Here is a 20,097-nt window from a genome sequence, read left to right on the forward strand (position 1 = left end):
GGACTGCAGAGGTTCAGACACCTGGAGAACGCAGTCTTTTTTTTCTTAAGATTTTGAGAAAGAGTGAGAGATACAAAGCATGAGGGGGAAAGGATGAGAAGCAGCAGACTTTCCACTGAGCAAAGATCCCAATGTGGGACTCAATCCCGGGACTCTGGGATTATGACCTAAGCCGAAGGCAGAAGCTTAACCGACTGAGCCACCCAAGCGTCCCTGGAGAACGCAGTCTTTAGTAAGAAAAGGAAGTATGAGTTCTGTAGAGACTAATAGATGACCCGGTTTAAATGGAGATGGAGCTTTAGAAGACAGCGTAAAAAAGGCAGGGTCAGTTCATGTGATACTACTCCAAGGTAATGCCTGTGTGACCTTTGACAGAAACCTCTCTGAGCCTGTTTAAATATAAAATAGGAAAGATATTTGTTCCATACACCTTATGAGGTAGTAAAGATAAGCTGAGAACTGAATGAACTTTATAAAGCAATCCAAGTGATAGGGCTAGAATTTGGCCAAAATGTCATGTCAAAAAAATGAATTTGGGTTAGCAACAGATTACAGGTAAGTGTGTAAAGATTTTACAATGCCTGTTTTATTCCACATTGAGTGTGAAACTACTTAAACCAAGGGAGATTAAAATAAGAGCAGTCAAGGGTGTCAAAAGTCCTAGAGATCATCAGAGCTAATTGAGAATACGAAAGAACACTAGATAGGACAATTCGACCACTGCAACCTTGAAGAGGTAAATTTTCACTGACTTTCAAGGAATTTGACATGGCTATAAAATGAAAAGTATTCCCATGCTCACCAGTTAAGTGCTTTCACAGATGTCAATGCTCAACAGCAATCTTATGAGCCATCGATGGCTATGTAAATTCAGTCATAATTCAAGGGCTTAATCGCCAAATGTGGTTAGTGGCTACTGTACTGGACTGCCCAAGTACAATCCATCATCACAGAAATTCTACTGGACAGTGCTGTTCTAGGCAAAATTCAGAGTGTAGGTGGCACCTGGGAAACACTCCTTAAAAACCTGATTCACTTGTGATAGCACCAAGCCACCTATAATGGAGCAATAGGAATGAAAACATGGGTTAGACAGTGCTCTTGACTTCTTTTTTAAGATTTTATCAGAGAGAGCACGCAAGAGCAGGGGAGATGGAGAAGCAGGTTCCCCACTGAGCAGGGACTCAATCCCAGGACCCTGGGATCATGACTTGAGCCGAAGGCGGATGCTTAACTGACCAAGCCACCCAGGTGTCCCTGTCCTCTATTTCTAAGAAAGCATATATACTTCATAGCTGGGAATCTCACTTCCGAATTAACTGTAGATCACTTAAACGTTATACGTAAATCACCAGGGGCACTTAATGAGTACAACTGGCCTAGAACACAGCAGGTACTTAGTAATTATCTCTGCCAACATAGGCTTTAGTTGATGTAGGAGGCACAGAAGTAAATCAACTCCCTGGCCTCCAAGTCTTCCCATAATGATCTATAATTCTTATAAACTAAATTGCTGTACTGTCTCTGAATACCACTGACTTCTGCAGTTAGCAAGTTCTCTGTTACATAGGCCTTTCCTCTGAATAGCAGGCTTTCTTTTGCTTTCCCAAATTGTTTCTGCATGCCTGACTTCTTTGCTTACTTACATTTCTCTGATGATTGAAAATGAGATTCCTAAGTTACAAATTGCTTTGTCAAGCCTTAACAGGCTATCACCCCCATCACCTTTGAAACCATTAACAAAGCCTCTTCCCAGTCTCCTTGTCTCAGAGATGGCTCTCATCGCCACCAGATTACCTTCACTGAGAATTTCACCATCTCCATAAAACCTCCAGGGCCCACTCTAAATCGTATGGCGTGGACCACGTATGAAATAACTTGGTACACAAATTATACAGTTATATACCTCCAAACTATGACTAGAAGCACCTTATCCTATCCACATTTGGCATAAACACTCCAGTGCTCATTCTGGCTGAGGAAACCCTAAAGATAAATTACTGATGTGTTGTTCTAGTTCAGGGTGTCCTAGAAGACTAAGTAAACACAACTGAGTACTATAACTAGTAACACTGCTCCACAAGTACTTAGAATGGTTTTACTCAAAATTTTGGCATCAGTCAGTAAATCAGGCACATCAGAAAAATCATGATCTGTGATTTTGTTTTTAATTATCTTAAGCCTCATCACATAATTTACAAATCTGTGCTGATGATAGATCTCTTTATTTTAATCCTTCTAACAAGTTGGCAAAAGCACCATTACCAATCATACATATATGGTATTTCCACAGCTGTGTCTTTGCATAGCTGTTTAGAAGACAATTCTGAATTATAACTTAGTCGTAGTACAGAATTCACAAGCCAAGTCTGCTGCTAAATATTGTCACACTGAATTTTAAAAGCATCTGACCTTATAGATCTATAAAATGTGAGGTGTTATCCTTTAATATTAAACATAAACCACACTAAAATGCCTTCCATTAAGCAAAAGACAACATTTTAGATGCAGAGAATTTTAATTAAATTGGCATAGTTAAGACCAAAAAGATAAAGTGGACACTGCCAGCTTATCTTCAACCCTTGCCTTTAACAGGCTAACAAACACAACTTGAAACACAGCTGAGTCTTGCTGGTTCTGAGACAGTGAAGGGATTTCTTCAGTATTTAAATATATTAATATAACCAGTTATATAAATCTAAATATAAAACCAATCTCCTATAAGTTTAGAGATGGCATTTACCATCTCTGTGAAAAGCTGAACATTATCCAATCGTATTTTAAGAGGGGAAAAGTGACAGCACTTGCTGAACCAGAATTACTATCAAAGTTCAAAAAGCTGATCATGTTCATTTAACCACAAGCCAATCTTATTTAAATCAGGACTGTCCAAAAAAAAATATTCTGTCAGCCATTCATGATCTGAATTCTGGTGTATGAGATCAATTTAAATACGGTACACATAAAAAAAAAGTCATGAGACATTTTTGTTTTGCAATAAATAAGGCAATAGCCAACTATTACTCCTTAGTAGCTTTTTTGAGATAAGCTATCAAGTCTGCTCTTTCCCCTGTCTTCTTAATGCCAGCGAAGATCATTTTTGTTCCAGGGATGTACTTCTTGGGATTCTCCAAATACTCCATCAGTGTCTCCTCTCCCCAGGTGATGCCTGAATAAGGAGGGATGTATTGTTAAGTATTTTACACTCCCGATAAAGGGCTCACCATTGGTTATATTCATGCAATTTGTGCTTCTGTTATTTCAAAACTGACCCCCGCCCCCAGCCCCTTACCTTTGTTCTTGTTGGCATCTGTGTAGGAAAATCCAGGGGCCTGACCTGTCTTTCGGCCAAATAAACCATGGAGATTTGGCCCAGTCTTGTGCTTGCCTCCCTTTTCCACGGTATGGCACTGGGCACACTTCTGAACAAAAATCTTCTTGCCCTTCTCAACATCACCCATTTTTTAAATCTAAAAAATTAAAGACAATTTATTACCTTTTTCTTCCATGTAAAGATCCAATGGAAACCAATCAGTAGTCACTCTAGTGACTTAATTACTAATCTACTGCAAACCTAGGACGTTAGTACCAGAGTGAATCTTGTTTTGCTCTGTACACTTGCAACAGACTCTTTAGTTCCAAACCACTAGGTGGAAGGAGAACTTCCTGAAATACACATCTATGTGTGTTTAAGTGATGGAATTAAACCCCAAATAAGCGAAGTGGGAACCTAGTTCTAAACTGTTTCAAAAGTTGAGGTCAAGGTCACAAAAAGTCACAACTCTAAGTGAAAACCATGATTACATTAAACCCAAACTACCAAAATGTCCACCTTTAAGAGAGCCTAATTATTTACCCATACTACAAATTGAAGAACTTCTGGCAAGTCAGAATACGTTTTAAAAAAATAGAAGTCGTGCATCCTTGATCCAGCCTGCTCAGGTCACTATAAACTGCCTTGCTGTGTGGGTGGGAGGGCAGTGGTGGGCTGCGAGGTTTCCCAGGGACCCCCATCCTCCAGTCTGGGATCTCAGGAGTCAACCACGAGGTCACCCAATTAGTCCGACTTCAGGGAAACTGATGAAACCTACCTTCCCGAGATACCTACGCAGGTTAAGGGGAAAAGCGACAGGTGACCCAGAAGGAAAATGACCCCTTTTTGGAGGAGCAGCAGCAGTTCTTGCTCCCTTTGAAGAAGAACGTGAGGCGCTACGCGCCGTCCCTCGCCTTCCCGCCCTTATCTCGGGAAGTCTTGTCACTTCCACAGCTCCTCAGCCCCGACTACGAGAGTCTGGGTCTCAAGTCGTATTGCGTCTCAAGTCGTATTGCATCCAGGTCTCCTCCGGACTTCCAGGACCCTGAACGAGTCATTCCCCGACTTAGTTGGGGTTCCGCCCCACCTCAAGCCGTAGCCCACCGGGTTCCGGCCGGCCACCAGCGGGGGTCGTGACTCCCGGGCCTACCGGCTCCGCGTGGGCCCCACCCGCAGAGGCCGGGCGCTGGCCTCGGCCTGCCCGCGCACCCTTCAACGCAGTCGCGCGCCCCCGTGCTCGGCTTCCAGCCCGCTGCGGCCTCCGCGCCGCGCGCTCACCGCTCTTTCGTCGCGCGCGAAACGAAGGTAGCCACTCGCAAGCCGGACGTCCCGCTCTCTAAGTCCAAGGACACGCCGGTCCGCACCTAAGTACCGGTGTTGGTGCAACCGAACTCTCTCCGTCCCCTCGCGGCGGGACGTGCGGCTGCGCTGCCTAACACGTAGGAACGTCCCCGCTCCTCATTGGCTTCAGTGTCCAGGGCCTGCGACAACGACCTGCGCGTATGCCGGCTAGCAGGGTAGGGTGTATCGCGTGCGTGCCCTTCTGCTCTCTTGCCGGCCGTTACGACAGGCCGTTGGATGTACGACAACGAGGTGGTGCCGGGAAGGGTTAACATACCGTTCTGGCCTTGTGTGCATGGGTGTACCCAAGGGGAGGGTGGAGCGGAATCTCGTGGTGGATGGAGGGCGTTATCCTGCCAAGGTAACTGCTCTCGTGCTCGTTGACGTAATGCGCTTTGAGGGGGGCGTTTTGCCTGTCCGGAGGGGAACGCCCCAGCTCTGACGCACGTAGAGGTCTCCTGGCTACCGTGCCTTCAGCTGGCGACCTTTACCCAGTTTTTGTGCTGATTCCACGGCTGGCGCCAGCCACACCCAAAATACATAGCCTGGAACCAGGAATTTTAAGAGTTGGACCCGAGCTGCCGACGTGTTCTTGTTTCGCCTTCACTCTGATACTTTTAAGTCATGTTTCAAATCTCCTCCTGATGGACGCCCCAAGACTGGGGGATGGGGAAGGTGCTTGCAGCTGCGGCAGAAACTGGATTGTAGCTCTGGCCACACACCTGCCGGCTTTTGTGCCGACACCGGTCTCTCCCTTGCGTTTATGTATGGAACAAGGAGGATTTATAGGCAACGTTAGGAAGAAACATTTTTACATGGTTAGAGAATTGTTGGAAATCTTGAGAGGATTTGCGTCTCATCCAACCTAGGTTGAATGACATGTTCAAGTAAGAGAATGCGGTTGGGGTCATATGAGAAAGCAGGTTTGATATCACAGTTTCCGGTTATACTTTTCCTCCAGAACTAGCTCCTTTTCCAGACATACTCAATTCCACTGGCAAGCTTCTTCTTGACTCCCAGTCCCAAGTTGTGAATGAATTTCTCCTCCAATATTCTAGCACTGCCGTATTCGGTCAAAGGTTTATTGAATGCATATTATGTACCTGGAGTAAATCATTGAGGACTCTTTCTCTGATGGAGCTTACATTCTAGCAATCTTTCTCCTGCCCCCAATTTAAGCAATAGATACTATTGCCTTACACGCCTTCCAAATCACTGGTAGCATGATATCTGCTCCAGACCACCCATCTCTCCATATAACTGGATTATTTTGTTTTCTGTGTCCTGATTTCCAGTTCCCTCCTCTCTAATTGCACACGCTACTGCCACAAAAGGGTGCTGTGAAACAGCAGAAATCACACTATTCAAGATCTTCTGTGGCTTTTGGAAGCGACCAAGATAGCATTTAGGTGTACTCCTGAAGTAGGCTTATTTGGCTAACCAAGTTTTTAAAAGACCAAGTTTAGCAATAATACCTTGCAAATTTAACCTGTACTTCGGAAGCCAAGTACTTATATTCTCACCCATATCCCTCCAAGAAATACGTGGTCCTTAAATAGGTATAGTTCTATCAAAATCTGTTGTGTTATATCAGAAGTTACTGTCTTTGCTCATAGGGGAGTTGACTCATGGGGAGTATCAGCATTGTGCTGATACTGCAGATCATATAGATGTAGCGTTAAATCACGTGGCCCAGTGAATTGATTGATATCATTTAAAATTTATTCCCATGAAGGGAGAATAGAAAACAGAAGTTCTTAATACTTTTAATTAAGGACATTGTGGATAAAGAGCCTTGTTGAAAGTAATGGGAAGATGAGGAAAAAGAAATAACAGCAAGAGTAAATACTTGACACATTCCTTTAGTAAAGCAGATACCGTAAGTTATGTTTTATAATATCTATGTATTCACGTTTGGAAGAGACACATAGTACTTACAGTTTACTCAAGATACCTAAGAGAATTAGTTGAGAACAATAATACTCTGTTTTTTATTCTATGTTGTATCTGTTCTGTCTACCTCCATCTTATCCCATAGGTTTGATAGTGGCTGGTAAAGGGTAGAGTTATTATAAAGCAAATGCCTTAGATATTTCCTTCTACCAACATAATGGATGCCATATTTTTAAAGACCCTTCGGATAAAAAAGATGTAATAAGATACCCTCCCTCCAGATCAAAACATTTAACAAGGTCAGAGAAATCAGGTTAGAGGCAGGGGTGAGGTGGGGAACAAGAACTGAAAATGAACGGGGTAAGCTTAAGCTGACTTTAGGGCCACCCTAGGGACTTTTGCTGAAATAAAAGAACTTTAGGCTTTAGCAGCAGCTCAGCAGAACGAAAGTAAAGCTCATAAAAGGTGAGAGTAAGGGGGTGAGGAAATAAGCTCGGCTGAGACCCCTGCATAATGCTGAGACACTTGAATCCGAAGGATAAAATAACAGTCTGTTCACCAGCAAAAGGAAGAACCAGGTTAGTCTTGTCTGGCTTGGCCTTAGATGATGTAGGAAGGAACATTAGGGTTTGAAGCCGATGACCAACAAAGAATTCTTGAGATGTCTTTGGTGCCAAAAGGTGGTTTTACAAAGCATGGGGACAGGACCCGTGGGCAGAAAGGGCGGCACTGGGGTCATGAGGAGCGGCCCATTATATACTTTCAAGTTGGGAGGGGGGTGGGGATAGCGGAAGTCTCTAAGGAATTTGGAAGCGAGGTTTCCAGGACCTTGAGGGGGCTAGCTATTGCTGGGAAAGATCATTTATTACCGTCAATAAAACCTTAGTCATGAGACCCTTCAGATGTATATCGGTGGGCCATATGCTTGGGTTTGGGGTGATTGTCAACACGTATCTTGGGGGATTTAGAGATAAAGGAAGTTTCTAAAGGAGTTTTCATATGTTACAAGTAGATTTACAGGATCCTGGGGGTGGGGGGTTACAGGATCCTGGGGGTGCAGGTGGGGCTAGGGTTGTCTTTTGCACTTAGCAAAGTATTAACATTGAGGCAGTTGAGTCCCTAGAGGACTGTCACTCTGCCTATTTCAAGGACTTGTCAATGAGCTGTAGGTAGTAAGGAAATTTAATATTTTTTCTTCTGCCTTTGTTTTCCACATCATTAGGTACTGAGTGGAAGGAAAAAGTGTTCCCTGAGAATTCATAACTGCAGGTTGGCCCTCATGCAGTTTTAGGGTTTGATTTTACTCTACCTGCATGGTCTGGGGGAACCTCTAGCTGAAAAATTAACACAGTAGTTGTCGATGGGCAGTGTGTTCTGGTGTCTGGCAGAAGCAAATGTAAATCTGCAAAGGAATATTTTAACCCAGGCTCTCAGGATTCCCACACTTAAGAAATGCCAGGCATGAGATCATTATGAAAAACAACAAAGAGCAAAATTACACCCACAAAGGGCCATAGGAGTTGGAATTATTAGATATCATTGGGGAAGTAAGAAACTTACCAAGAAAGAGATGTCTCCTTACTTTACTATATTATGAAAGTAAGTTTGTTCTGTTATTGAGTTAAGCACAATAAAGTGGTTGTATATTGGTAGTTCACAAGAAACTACCCAATCAGAATAAAATTTCACACAGTTTATACAGCTAAATTAATTATAATGCTTTTATACCATGCAGTTTTTAGCTAGCATGTAACAAACCTGAGGCTTTAGGATCAATAGTAGCCTGTTTCCCTTTTGGCAGCACAATTATTGCTTAGTATTTGGATTAATGGTAACCAGTTTTCTGTAGGAGGACTGTCATCACAGTTTGTGGCCAGATCCTTCTTGGTTGAGTTTTGTTTTTTTCACATTCTCTCACCCTAAGTTCACTCAGGAATTGGAATTGGGGTAGCCATTTGTTTAATTAGTTGTCCTCATCCTAAAGAATAATAAAACTTATTTTCCCTAGAAACAAGTAGATATACCTACTTTAAGCTCCTGAGGTGAAGCTCTGTCTTCCTAGGTGTTTACATACCAAAAGGGATAAAGCCCAGACCACTGAGAGAATCTTTCACATTCTTAAAAGGCTGGAGTGAGGAGTTTGGCCTTTTGGATTTTTTTTTTTTTATTGGATTTTCAAAGGAAACATTCCTAGAAGAGGGAAACAAGAAAATGGTGTCATTTTCCTTTAAAAACAGAGAAAATTTTTTATTTACCTCTTGAATGTGTAATATGAAATGACATTTAAAACATTTAGACAAAGCAGAAAACAAAAGCATTTGCAATGAACAAGAGACTATCAAAAACAACCAGGCAGGGGCGCCTGGGTGGCTCAGTCGTTAAGCGTCTGCTTTCGGCTCAGGTCATGATCCCAGGGTCTTGGGATCGAGCCCCGCATCGGGCTCCCTGCTCCGCGGGAAGCCTGCCTCTCCCTCCCCGACTCCCGCTGCCTGTGTTCCCTCCCTCACTGTCTCTCTGTGTCAAATAAATAAATAAAATCTTTAAAAAAAAAAAAAAAACAACCAGGCAGATATTTTTATTTTTTTAAAGATTTTGTTTGACAGAGAGAGAGAGAGAGTATAAACGGGGAGCGGTGGGGAGAGGGGAGAAGCAGGCTGCTGCTGAGCTGAGAGCCCACTCGGGGCTCTATCCCAGGACCCTTCCCGAGCAGAAGGCAGATGCTTAACCGACTGAACCACCCCACCCGGGTGCTCCAACTAGGCATATTTTTAAAAAAGGCAAAGCTAACTTGTAGACATAAAAATTATGATCATTGAATTAAACTGCATATTGTATGATAAGCAAACATTTATCTTACAGCTTTTATGGAAGCAGCTTAGCGGGGTTTTGGTTCTGGCTGTGTTTGCAGTCAACTGTTGAACAGAGATACAATTATCTGAGGTCTCAAACAGGATTGGAGAATCCAAGTCTGAGCTTACATGGTTGTCAGGTCTCAGTTCCTTATTGGCTCTTAGCCGGAGGCCTGTGAATGGGACTGCTTACCACATGGAAGTTTGCTTCCCCAAGACAGAGAGAAGCTAAGACAGATGCCAGTCTTTTATAACCTTTTATAATCTTAGAAGTGACATACCGTCACTTTTGTTATTGGTCGCTGATCCTGGTACAATGTAATAGGCACAAGGGTGGAAATACTAGGCTGCAGGGATCATTGGACACACTGTTTGTCTTTAGATATATATATATCTGTATCTCTATATAGAAATATATGTGTTTCTATCTATAATATCAGTTCAGGGCTTGCAGAGGTTGTAGAACCGGGTACCTGGTAAACAACCCTTGCTTTAGGTCAGCATTTCAAAGAGCTATATCCTGGAAGTGAGGGTGAACTGGAAGAAACACTGATCATACAAGGTCTGCAGCCTGATTTCTTTAGTGGTTGGCCAAGGGAAACCTCAGATTTTGGAATAGGAATTCTGTTGCCTTTAGGCACCTGGTAGAACCAAATGAAAATTTTCTCTGGAAGAAGATAATATCAGCCTAAATCTCAAATTATTCCTACAAATAAAGTTTTTAAAGTTTGCAGCAAAGGAAGAAAGATAATTAGATCCACTATATGAGTGAGAACTAGCAGAGGCAAGAATGAGGTCATGGGGATTCCAGATTTTAAAATTATCAGGTAAACTATAAAATGTTTGCTATGTTCTAGACATAAAAGCCAGGCTTGAACATTTTAGAATGGAACTGGAAAGTGTATATACATACATACATACACATATATATATATATATGTGTGTGTGTATATATAAATGTATATGTATATATATATATAATAACAGTGGATTTGAAGAAGAATCAAATAGAAATTCTAGAACTGAAAAATAACCAAAATGAAGAGGATACTGAGACAATATATAATATACTTTTAAGTGGAGTCCCAGAAGAAGAGAAGAGAGAAGGGGTAGAAGCAGTATTTGAGTGAAAGATACCAGTCCATAGGTTTAAGAAACCAAATAGTTCCTAATACAGTAAAAAAAAAAAACAAAGACAAAGACAGTAATAATGTAAAAGCAAATTGAGAAAAATACTGACATTCAAACTCAGACTGACCACTGAGTTCTCTACATCAATAGTGGAAGCCAGAGGTCTGTATATGGATATTCTCAATGTACTGGAAGAAAATAACTGTCAAATTCTTTATCTGGCAAAATATTTCTTAAGAAAGAAAGAAAAAAAGACATTTCAAACAAAAACTGAGTTTGTCACAGCATATCCACAATGAAGGAAATTCTAAAAGGTGTTTTTTGTACAAAAGGAGTATTACAGATTAAGAGATCAAAGATGAAGGAAAAAATCAAGAGCAACAAAATAGGTAAATACATCGTTCAATCTAATGGACATTGTTCAAATAATGATAATGTCTTTTGTAGCTGAAATATATTCAGAGCAGTGCAAGATGGCAGCCACCATTGACTTGGGGGTAAAAGTCCCCTGCAATGTTAGACTGTTGGAAGAACTGGAAGGAGGCCAGAAAGGAGTAGGAGATGGCACAGTTAGCTGGAGTCTGGAAGATGTGATGTCATGACACTTATAAGATGGGCAGGGATGATAATTGGGCCTCCAAGAACAATTTACGAAAACTGTACATACAGCCTAAAAATAGGATGTGATCCTAAATATCCAGAAGACCCCCCCATTTGTAAGATTTGTAACAAATTAATATGAATGGAGTTAATAGTTCTAATGGAGTGGTGGAGCCAAGAGCCATATCAGTGCTAGCAAAATGGCAGGATTCATATAGCATTAAAGTTGTCCTGCAAGAGCTCTGGCACCGAATGTTGTCTAAAGAAAACATAAAACTCTCAGCCGCCCAAAGGACAGTGTTATAGCAATTAATCAAAAAGAAAAACCACAGGACCTCCTCCCCCCCACTTCGATTTAAGCAGTCTTCATTTTCCATAGTAGTACATTTTCTAGATAACGTCTTATAAACCTCAAAATACTGGGAAGGACGGTCCCATTCAAAGGCAGTTTATCTTAAGATACTGTAAACGATACTAATTTTTTGCCCATTTGAAATATGTAAGTTGTGGTATAACAAATCTTCCTGTCAGGTGTAACTACTGTCCACATAATTGAACTTGTGGGATCAAGAAAGTATATTTAAATTGATTCCCATAACCAATGGGGCACATCTAAGTCAACTATGAAAAGACACATCACATAATCACCTTGCTACTGATTACATGGCCTGGGTTCTCTGCCTTCTTCTACCCTTCTCCCCACCTGCCTTCTCCCTCCCTCCCTCCTTGCAACAGCCCTCCAGCTGGGGTGGCTTGCTAGAGTAGGTGAGAGGTTTCAGGTCACAACCTGTGGGACTACTGGTGGGTGGGCGGAGGTACCCCATCTGCACCCCTGGTTTCTTTCTCTTAAGTCTTAAATGATGCCCTCTCCCTTCCTAGCCATTGTCCTTTCTTCACTTCCCACTACCACTCTTGGCCAAAACATAGATTGTAACCCCCTCTGCTCCCCTCTGAAATTGGCCTTTGGTGAGGAATTCAGGGCTTTCCCCATATCTTCTCCCCCACCTTAATCAAGGGGTACTGCTTTTTCCTTCTTCCTCCTCACAGCCCTTTTTGTACCATCACAACCCAACACTTTTCATGATACTTCCTTGCTTTGGCCAGAAGCCATCAGGTAAGATTGGAAAGAGCTTCTGACTTCCTTCATTTAGTTTTGGAACCATTTATTCCACCAGCCTGGGAATGAATATTGGGTCCTCAGCCCTGCCACCCTCTGCTGTCATCATCAACTGATGCAGTTTTTTTTTTTTTTTTAAGATTTTATTTATTTATTTGATAGAGAGCATAGGCAGAGCGGCAGGCAGAGGGAGAGGGAGAAGCAGGCTCTCCCTAAGCAGGGAGCTCCCTGACGCAGGTTCGATCCCAGGACCCTGGGATCATGACCTGAGCTGAAGGCAGCCGCTTAACCTACTGAGCCACCCAGGCGCCCCTGATGGCAGTTTTTTAGCTCAGGTTTTGATAAAGTGAAAAGAACAGTCACCAGGGGTACTCAGACCTTCCAGCTCTCAAAATTCTTGGTGGTGAAACTTGGAGAAAGGCCACAGAAGACATTTGTAAGCAAGCACACACAATCCCTCTGAATGAATTGTTTTCTTTTCCTGTAAATTGCCTTTGCTTTTAAAACTTGAAGAAGTTTTAAACAGGGTTCTCATTTGGTCATCTTGCAATCCATTTGGGTCTAGTTTGGAATCTGACAACTGGGACAAAAAGAACCTTGAATTTGGTGCATATTTTGGTTTTGGTGCTGCTGTTTCTCATGGTCCTCAGCAGAGATTAAGAAAGAACTCAGTTTGCACAGCAGATCCCTGAAATTGGTGGGCTTGACTCGCTGGCAAATTGCTGCGTTTTTCCACTTTTCTGTTCAGGACCACTAAATGCTGAGATATAGATGCATACCGAAATAAAAGGGCATTTCATTGTGTTCTGAAGTTTCTTGTTTTTTTTTTTTAATTTAGTGTTTGTGTAAAACCACTTTTGAAGCAGCAGCTATCAAGTCTGAAAAGCAATTGATGTTTCCATTAATCTTTTTCTGGGGGAAACCTTAATTCTAAGGATTTAATACCCTGAAAGTAAAGTTTAACATAACAGTATTCCATAAGCAGCTTTTTTATTGTCAGACCATTTTAATACAATAAAAAAGTATACGTTAATACTAGAAAAAAATATATATACATAACTGTAGCATATAAATCAGAAAAAAACACAGTACAGTGGTCATGTATGACAGATTTAAACCGCTCATACAGATTTAAACCGCTCATACAGTTCAGGTTACAGTATGGTTGGGGTTTTAATGCCAGCTGTCTCCAGTACAGATCTTCATCTTTTTAGTATCCGTGATTTTTGGAAATGTTTTTATGTCACAAATGTTAGTCAGATCTTTTGTTGGGTAATGAGGTGGGGATGCATAGGTAGATAGCAAGCTTTATTCTTGCTTAATCTTGTATTCTGGATGTTTGTCCTTTGTTAGATATGTGGTTTACAAAATATTTTCTCCCAATCCGTGGCATAGCTTTTCATCCTCTTAACAGGCTCTTTCACACAGCAAAATTTTTTAAGTTTGATGAAGTATCAAGTTTTTTCTTTTATGTATCACATTTTTGGTGTCAAGTGTAAGAACTCATGTCTGAATGAAGCGCATCTAACAAACATTTTCTCTGTAAGGCGCATCAAAGACTTCTTGCTCTTAGGGATATTAGATAGCACTTCAGCACTATGCTTGAGGACCATCTTAAACAGCAAAATTACCAACAAAATATAGAAAAATGTGAAAAATGTGGCACGAAGCAGACTGTGAAAAGGATACTTTTTAAAATTTATTTTTATTTATTTTTAAAGATTTATTTATTTGTCAGAGAGAGAGCGAGCACAAGCAGGGGGAGTGGCAGACAGAGGGAGAAGCAGGCTCCCCACTGAGCAAGGAGCCCATTGTGGGACTCAATGCGGGACTCTATCCCAGGACTCTGGGATCATGACCTGAGCTGAAGGCACACGCATAACCAACTGAGCCACGAGGCGCCCTCCCACCCCCAAAGGACACGTTTAATATGAGAACTAAAATAAGGGAATAGAGGGCAGTGTGTAGCCTTGTTCAACCTCAGCTATGAATTCTCTCTTTCCTGGAGAGTTGATATTTGTCCGTTTGCTGGAAGCCTAGTGTGGAAGGAAGCTGCATGTCTCAGCACTGAGGAGTTGGTATTTACAAGATCACTGTTCTGGTTATTTTCTTCTTGCCTGTCTACATCCATTTTCCACCTTTCTTTGTCTTACATTGGTATCTAAGGACTACATCACCTCAGTCTCCTTGCTCTCTGGTTTCTGGTTGGGTATATTAGTGGGAGGCACTGTAACACTGGACCCTCACCTCTCCTAAAGGGTTGGGAGTGGTAAGGCTTCTTGCTGTTGCTGATTCCTGGCTGCCTCACTATTGGAGGTTCCCTGCCCACATCTTTGTAAATTGTTCCTTTACTAAACTCCTCTCAGTGGAATCCTTTGAGGGTCTGTTTCCTGCTGGGACCTGACTGATCCAAGTACTTTTTCCTCCTGGTTTCAGAACAGCATCCACTGCTCAGCTATGCCTGGTATTCTCCATGCCAGAAATCCTGTTTTACCCTTCTCCAGAAAATTATCCTCTGAACTTCCGCCAGGGTGAGGGAAGGCAGTTGCCTAGCACTGTGGAGTGGGACAGGGCAGGGAGAGGGTCTAGGGAGCCAGCTGTGTCTTAGCTTTTGTCCAGTCTTCCTTATTTAGCAACGTCTCACTCCAACCCCACCCCTGGCCTTTACTCCCAGACCCAGAAACTCTAGGTACTGATTTCCTAAACCTTTTGAGGAGTCTGCTGTGTAAATCAGGCTGTTTTCCCCACTGCCGGTTTAGAGTTCCTAGTGTCTTCAGCTGGTTAGGATCTATCTTTCATTTATCTCCTTTCCAAATATTCCTAATGTCTTGGCACTATTCCCCTTACTGACCTGGCTGGTTTATAGTTTTGTGTGTAGGATAAAACAAACAAAAATTACAGTAAAAAACCAAAATAATTTACCAAAGTTTTAATGTGCTTTTTAGAGTGAGATTAAATGCATGGATTCAATATATCTTAATCTGGAAGACTCCATAAATATTTTTAAAAATTGAGCTTATGATGAGCATACTTGGAGGGTAGGTATTCACTGTCACCTAGTAAGGCCTTAACAACCAGGGAGTTAGGAGTAGGTCTGACATCCTCTTAGGAGTATTGAGGAGGGTGGCTAACACCGATGTGTGAAGAGAAGCCTGTGTCACTCCTGCATAGAGGTGGGTGGAGTGAATGCTCATGGTCCTAATGCAATTCTGTGTCCCTGCAACCCAGGGGAAAGTGTGCAATTAAAACCCGCAATTCCTATACTGCAGAATTGCATCTTCCAGGGTTCTTCAGAATTGTAGTCTGATGATAACCTCTAAGATAAAAGAATCAAATTAATTTGAGAAATGTGTATATCCCCCCCTCCTATTCCCAAATATGTTTCATATTAAAGGCTATGGAGAATCCTGTGATCAAGTAATGGGATTGGTTTTGTTACCCTCAGTTTTCTCCAATATTATTTTACCGTGTAACTTTTTGCATCCCATATATCCCAATACTAGTGCTCTAACTATACTGTAACTAGTGCTTTAAAATAGAGATTGGAAAAAATTCCATAATTGTAGTCCAGAGTAGTTTTAAAGGAAGTGTAATTAAATGACATGGTCATGAAACATAAAAATTAAAAGAAATCTCAACAAAACACTCCTTAAAAATTCCTTATGAACTTTCCATGATAAACTATGTCTAAAATGTGCCTGTTGGCTCATTAAATGAGTTGACTTGCATTTGAGGGTTAGCCAGACTCTTGGTAGACAACTTCCAAAAATATTTGGCTTTAGAGTAATTGATATCAAGCCATCTGCTATGATGTGCATATTTATGCCCTCCTAAAATTCATGTGTTGAAATCCTAACCCCTAAAGTTTATTAGGACCTTTGGGAGGTGATTAGTTCATGAAGGTAGATCCCTCATGAATGGGATTAGTGCCCTCATAAAAGTTGCCCGGAGAGATCCCTTGCCCCTTCCACCATGTGAGGTGGGAGAAGTTGGCCGTCAGTGGGAAGCTGACACCAAATCTGCCAGACCTTGGATTTCCCACCCTCTAGAACTGTGAGAAGTAAGTGTTGTTGGTAAGCCACCTAGTTTATGGTGTTTTGTTTTAGCAGCCCAAACAGACTACGATACCATCCTTTCTTGCCACACTTATAACTTACCAGTTACTAATTAAAGCCATTGTTAGATCTTTACAATAAAATCATTTTTTTTTCCTGCATGAAGGAAATGGTTATGTTTCTCTATCAGAGGGCTAAATGTAAAGAAACATCCAACTTTGCATGCAAAGCATTTTCGGTTTCATTTTTTTCTACCAATTTATTTTGTCCACATGTTTACATAAAAAAGGCCCATAACTTATTAAGTTAATGTAATTTATAGAGCTGTCTCTCAGTTAACTAGGCATCTGAGTTTTGTCTTTTGTATTTGGTGTTATTTTGTACAAACATTTACAGGAGGGGACATTGTTCACATATTTATTTTATTAGGGTACTATAGTTTGTATAGACATCTGTCAATTATTGGGCATATAAATTTCAAATACTCATTTTTATAAAATAATGGTGTAAGCTTTGTCATACACATTGTTTTTCAAGATTTTGGAAAATTTCCTTGGAGTATAATTTGAAAATGAGATTAAAGACTATAAATTTTTCTGATTCTAATATTTATTGAAATTGTTAAACTTCTCAAGAAGTAAGAACATCCCCTTTTCTGGGTTCCTCTGACCAGATCCTAACTTAAGTTCCTGAAAACAAACTTCATTAGCAAGATCATCATGGCTTTTCTAGAAAACAGAATCCAACAACATGGAAGAAGTTCTGTTATATTTTTACTTTCCTTGCAAGAAGCTGGGTTTTGAAGGAAAGGATGAATATCTCAATTATAGAAATAATAGGAATTATGGCCATAGAATTGGTGTTTCATCCCTGAATACTCCTTATCCCTGAGGTCTTTATGGTCTTCTACAATTGATTTATGGAAATGTTTTTGTGCACCAGTTTTTGAAAAAGAGTTCTTAAGCTCCAGCAGGTCAGTTTGAGGCTTGGCCACTCCAGCTCTAGGAATCCAACCCAGAATAGGTCTTGTTTCCTCGTTGTTTTCTGTGTTCAAGGACATCTGTTCTTCTCGCTTACTTAAAGAATGGTCTAAATCAAAAGCTTCCAAGTCTGACTTACTTTCTAAAATACTAGGCTTACTAAGGCTAACAGAGTTTTGACACATAGTACAGTGGTCACGTATGACAGATTTAAACCGCTCATACGGAATGTAATGGTTCGGGTTACAGTAAGGTATATGTTGGGGTTTTAACGCCAGCTGTCTCCAGTACAAATCTTCTATCTTTTTAGTATCCGTGATTTTTGGAAATGTTTTTATGTCACAAATGTTAGTCAGCTCTTTTGTTGAGTAACTAGGTGGGGATGCATAGGTAGATAGCAAGCTTTGTTCGTGCTTAATCTTGTCTTCAATTTCCTGTTTTTTATGGGTGACACCCGCCACTTTGTTATCACGAAGTGCCATCATTTCTGTAGAACTGGGTACAAAGGTATGAAAAGTACACAAAACCCTAGGGGTACAATCTGGACAGGAAGGTGGTCTTTGCTGGACAGTAGCCTCCAGAGGACGTCGGTTCTGAATCAGTCGAGCAATTCGTCCTTCCAGGGGTCTGGGAGGTTTTAAGACAGGATGGAATTTTTCTTGCTGTAGTGGTGGGATAAAAAGGAGAAAATCAGTTAATCTGGCATTATTAAGTTTATCGCTACAAATGTCAGGTCAAAATTCATACCCATTTTCACTGAGTAAACATGGGATGGGTGTAGGAGTGCATATTGCAATGTTTATTTATTTATTTATAGACATTGACATTTGTGCCCTAATAAACACATGTTTTTCTCATCTACTGGTTTTTGCTAATGAAGGGGGATAGATATTTTTACTTGGCTGTAGAAAAATTCCTCCATCTAGGAACTCTTTGCTTTCAAACTTTCAGAGATATTGAAAGAATCTCAGGAGCAAGACTTCTGCCATCCCCAACAGATGATGTTAACAGTTATGTGCAGTTATTTAAATCTCAGTGAAAGCCTTCCTTATTGCCCAACCCAAGGGTTCTTAAACCTTGGTTGAATCAGAATCAGCTTTGGAGCTGGGAGAAAATGAGATTCCTAAGTTTGATCATCTGAGATTGTGTTTCAGAAGTTCAGACTTAGGAATCTGCTTTTTTAACAATCATCTTGGATGATGCTGAGGCCAGTGATGTGTTTTGCTTAGAGAAACACTGGTGTGTGGGGAGCTAGTCATATCTGTGCTTTTTGAGATGTTTTACAAATATTGTGAATTATGTCTGGCAACTTCAAAAGTAGTGTGTGTATTTAAAGGGTTATTAATAGACATGTCTGTGGTTGGGGCACAGGAGGAAGATGGGGGAGTTGATGAGGAAAGGGCATGTGGAAACTTTCTGGGATGATGTTCAGTATATCTGTAGGTGGTTGGGTAACAAAAGTGTGCATTTGTCAAAACTCACTGAACGTATACTTAAAATTTGTGCAATTTCATTGAATGTGTATTTTGCCTTAAAAGAAAAACTGCAACAAATTGAACTCTGTTTAATGATATGCGTGCTGAATGTTTAAGGCTGAAGTATCCTGTTTCCTGCAATTTACTCTGAAGTGCATAAAACATCAAGTGTATTAATGGATGGTTGGAGGGATGGAAAGATGGATAGATTATGTGATAAAAGAAGTACAGCAAAATGCTAATGGTAGAATCTAGGTGGTGGATATATGGATGTTAATTGCAAAATTATTTCAACTTTCTATATGTTTGAAAATTTTTATGACAATATGTTGAAGAAAAACTAAAGAATGGATGGATGGTGAGGAGAGAATTGATAGCAGAGATAAGATAAATGAGAATGGTGAGAAGATCGTAACTGTAGTTTGGATTTAGAAACAAAACGGACTTAGGAGTGTCTTCTTGGATCCTAATTTGCTCAGAGTTGGAGGAATTTCCATCTGTTATTAACAAATCTGTCATAACCTTTAGCCAGTCAGGTTTGAGTAGATACTATGAAGAAAAAAAGAAACCCCAGCTCCTTAAAATACTGCGTTAAATTTGTCATAAAGTCTAGGGTGTATCATATCATACTTTATAGTATCCTTTTATGCAAGAAGCGGTTTTTAGTGTCTTTATTTCATGCTACTACAACAAAATATTTCAACACTATTACCACTAAAACATGCCTTTCCAGAGTCCATTATTTGTGTTTTAGAAGCCAGCAAGATTCACTAAAACTTACTTTTAAACTTTAACTATTTTAGGCATATTTTATCTTGTTATTAATAAAATTTTAGTTGATTTGCTTGCAGAATAATTTTGCACATAATATACTTGACAAGCATCCTTTGTATTACTGTACATATATTTTTTTGTAAACATGATAAAGCTGCCTCCTGAGGGGCTGGACCCTACGGGGTCAAATCTGTGGAAGTCTGGACAGCTTCTGAACATGCTTGACAATGTCAGTATAGGTATAATGTTTTCTAGGATTAGATAATATTTGCTGCAAGTGAAACATAAAGAAAAAAACCCTTCTATGAATGATAAAGCACAGTCTGTGGAACTACTTCAGGTGTCATGATTTTTTTTATTACCTTGGGAAATACTGAAGCTAATGTAAAATGAATGAGTCCAGTCTAAAAAGAGTTCATACTGAAATATCTTACAGTCACTTTTTATGGGTCTTTCCACAATTTATATCTTTGAAAATACTAATTTTGTTTTAAAAACTTCGTAGTTTTATAGGATAAAATCTAGACCCTAAATAAAACACCATATATGTATACTATTATTTCATTTTA

General features: G+C 40.5%; 2 protein-coding genes, 1 long non-coding RNA gene and 1 pseudogene across 7 annotated transcripts in view; 2 read left to right on the plus strand and 2 right to left on the minus strand.

The window, feature by feature from the left end:
- Positions 1–2,149: 2,149 nt before the first annotated feature.
- LOC113911261 (cytochrome c) lies at positions 2,150–4,732 on the minus strand. Of its 2 annotated transcripts, none has more exons than XM_027573607.1 (3): positions 4,592–4,732; positions 3,293–3,470; positions 2,150–3,169 (listed from the first exon to the last, which is right to left on the minus strand). In XM_027573607.1, exons 2-3 carry the CDS (start codon positions 3,459–3,461, stop codon positions 3,021–3,023), a joined length of 318 nt encoding a protein of 105 aa, XP_027429408.1. In that variant the 5' UTR covers positions 3,462–3,470; positions 4,592–4,732; the 3' UTR covers positions 2,150–3,020. The 2 variants fall into 2 exon arrangements, with proteins under 2 accessions (XP_027429408.1, XP_027429409.1); XM_027573608.2 differs by lacking the exon at positions 4,592–4,732 and adding an exon at positions 4,092–4,518.
- A 158-nt stretch (positions 4,733–4,890) lies between these two features.
- Positions 4,891–20,097, plus strand: part of LOC113911078 — a 55,101-nt gene continuing 39,894 nt past the window's right edge. For all 3 annotated transcript variants that reach the window (XR_004819458.1, XR_004819460.1, XR_004819459.1), the window contains exon 1: positions 4,891–5,015. This is a non-coding gene — a long non-coding RNA (uncharacterized LOC113911078). The remainder of the gene's footprint in view (positions 5,016–20,097) is intronic.
- LOC113911260 lies at positions 11,001–11,440 on the plus strand (annotated as a pseudogene).
- Positions 16,634–20,097, minus strand: part of C12H7orf31 (chromosome 12 C7orf31 homolog) — a 36,109-nt gene continuing 32,645 nt past the window's right edge. The window contains exon 8 of one of the 2 annotated variants that reach the window (XM_027573601.2): positions 16,634–17,941. In XM_027573601.2, coding sequence (XP_027429402.1) covers positions 17,120–17,941 — 822 coding nt within the window. In that variant the 3' untranslated portion in view covers positions 16,634–17,119. The remainder of the gene's footprint in view (positions 17,942–20,097) is intronic. The other variant, XM_027573600.2, reaches the window with a different exon arrangement.

Source organism: Zalophus californianus, chromosome 12, assembly GCF_009762305.2.
Source record: "Zalophus californianus isolate mZalCal1 chromosome 12, mZalCal1.pri.v2, whole genome shotgun sequence".
In the NCBI taxonomy this organism is placed as follows: Eukaryota; Metazoa; Chordata; class Mammalia; order Carnivora; family Otariidae; genus Zalophus; species Zalophus californianus.

What these genes read in the sequence shown, in the direction of transcription:
- LOC113911261 (XM_027573607.1), bottom strand. Translation starts at nt 3,461, where the DNA reads ATGGGTGATGTTGAGAAGGGCAAGAAGATTTTTGTTCAGAAGTGTGCC. An exon ending in AGATGCCAACAAGAACAAAG is followed by an intron (nt 3,170 to 3,292) that starts GTAAGGGGCTGG and finishes CTCCTTATTCAG; the next exon opens with GCATCACCTGGGGAGAGGAG.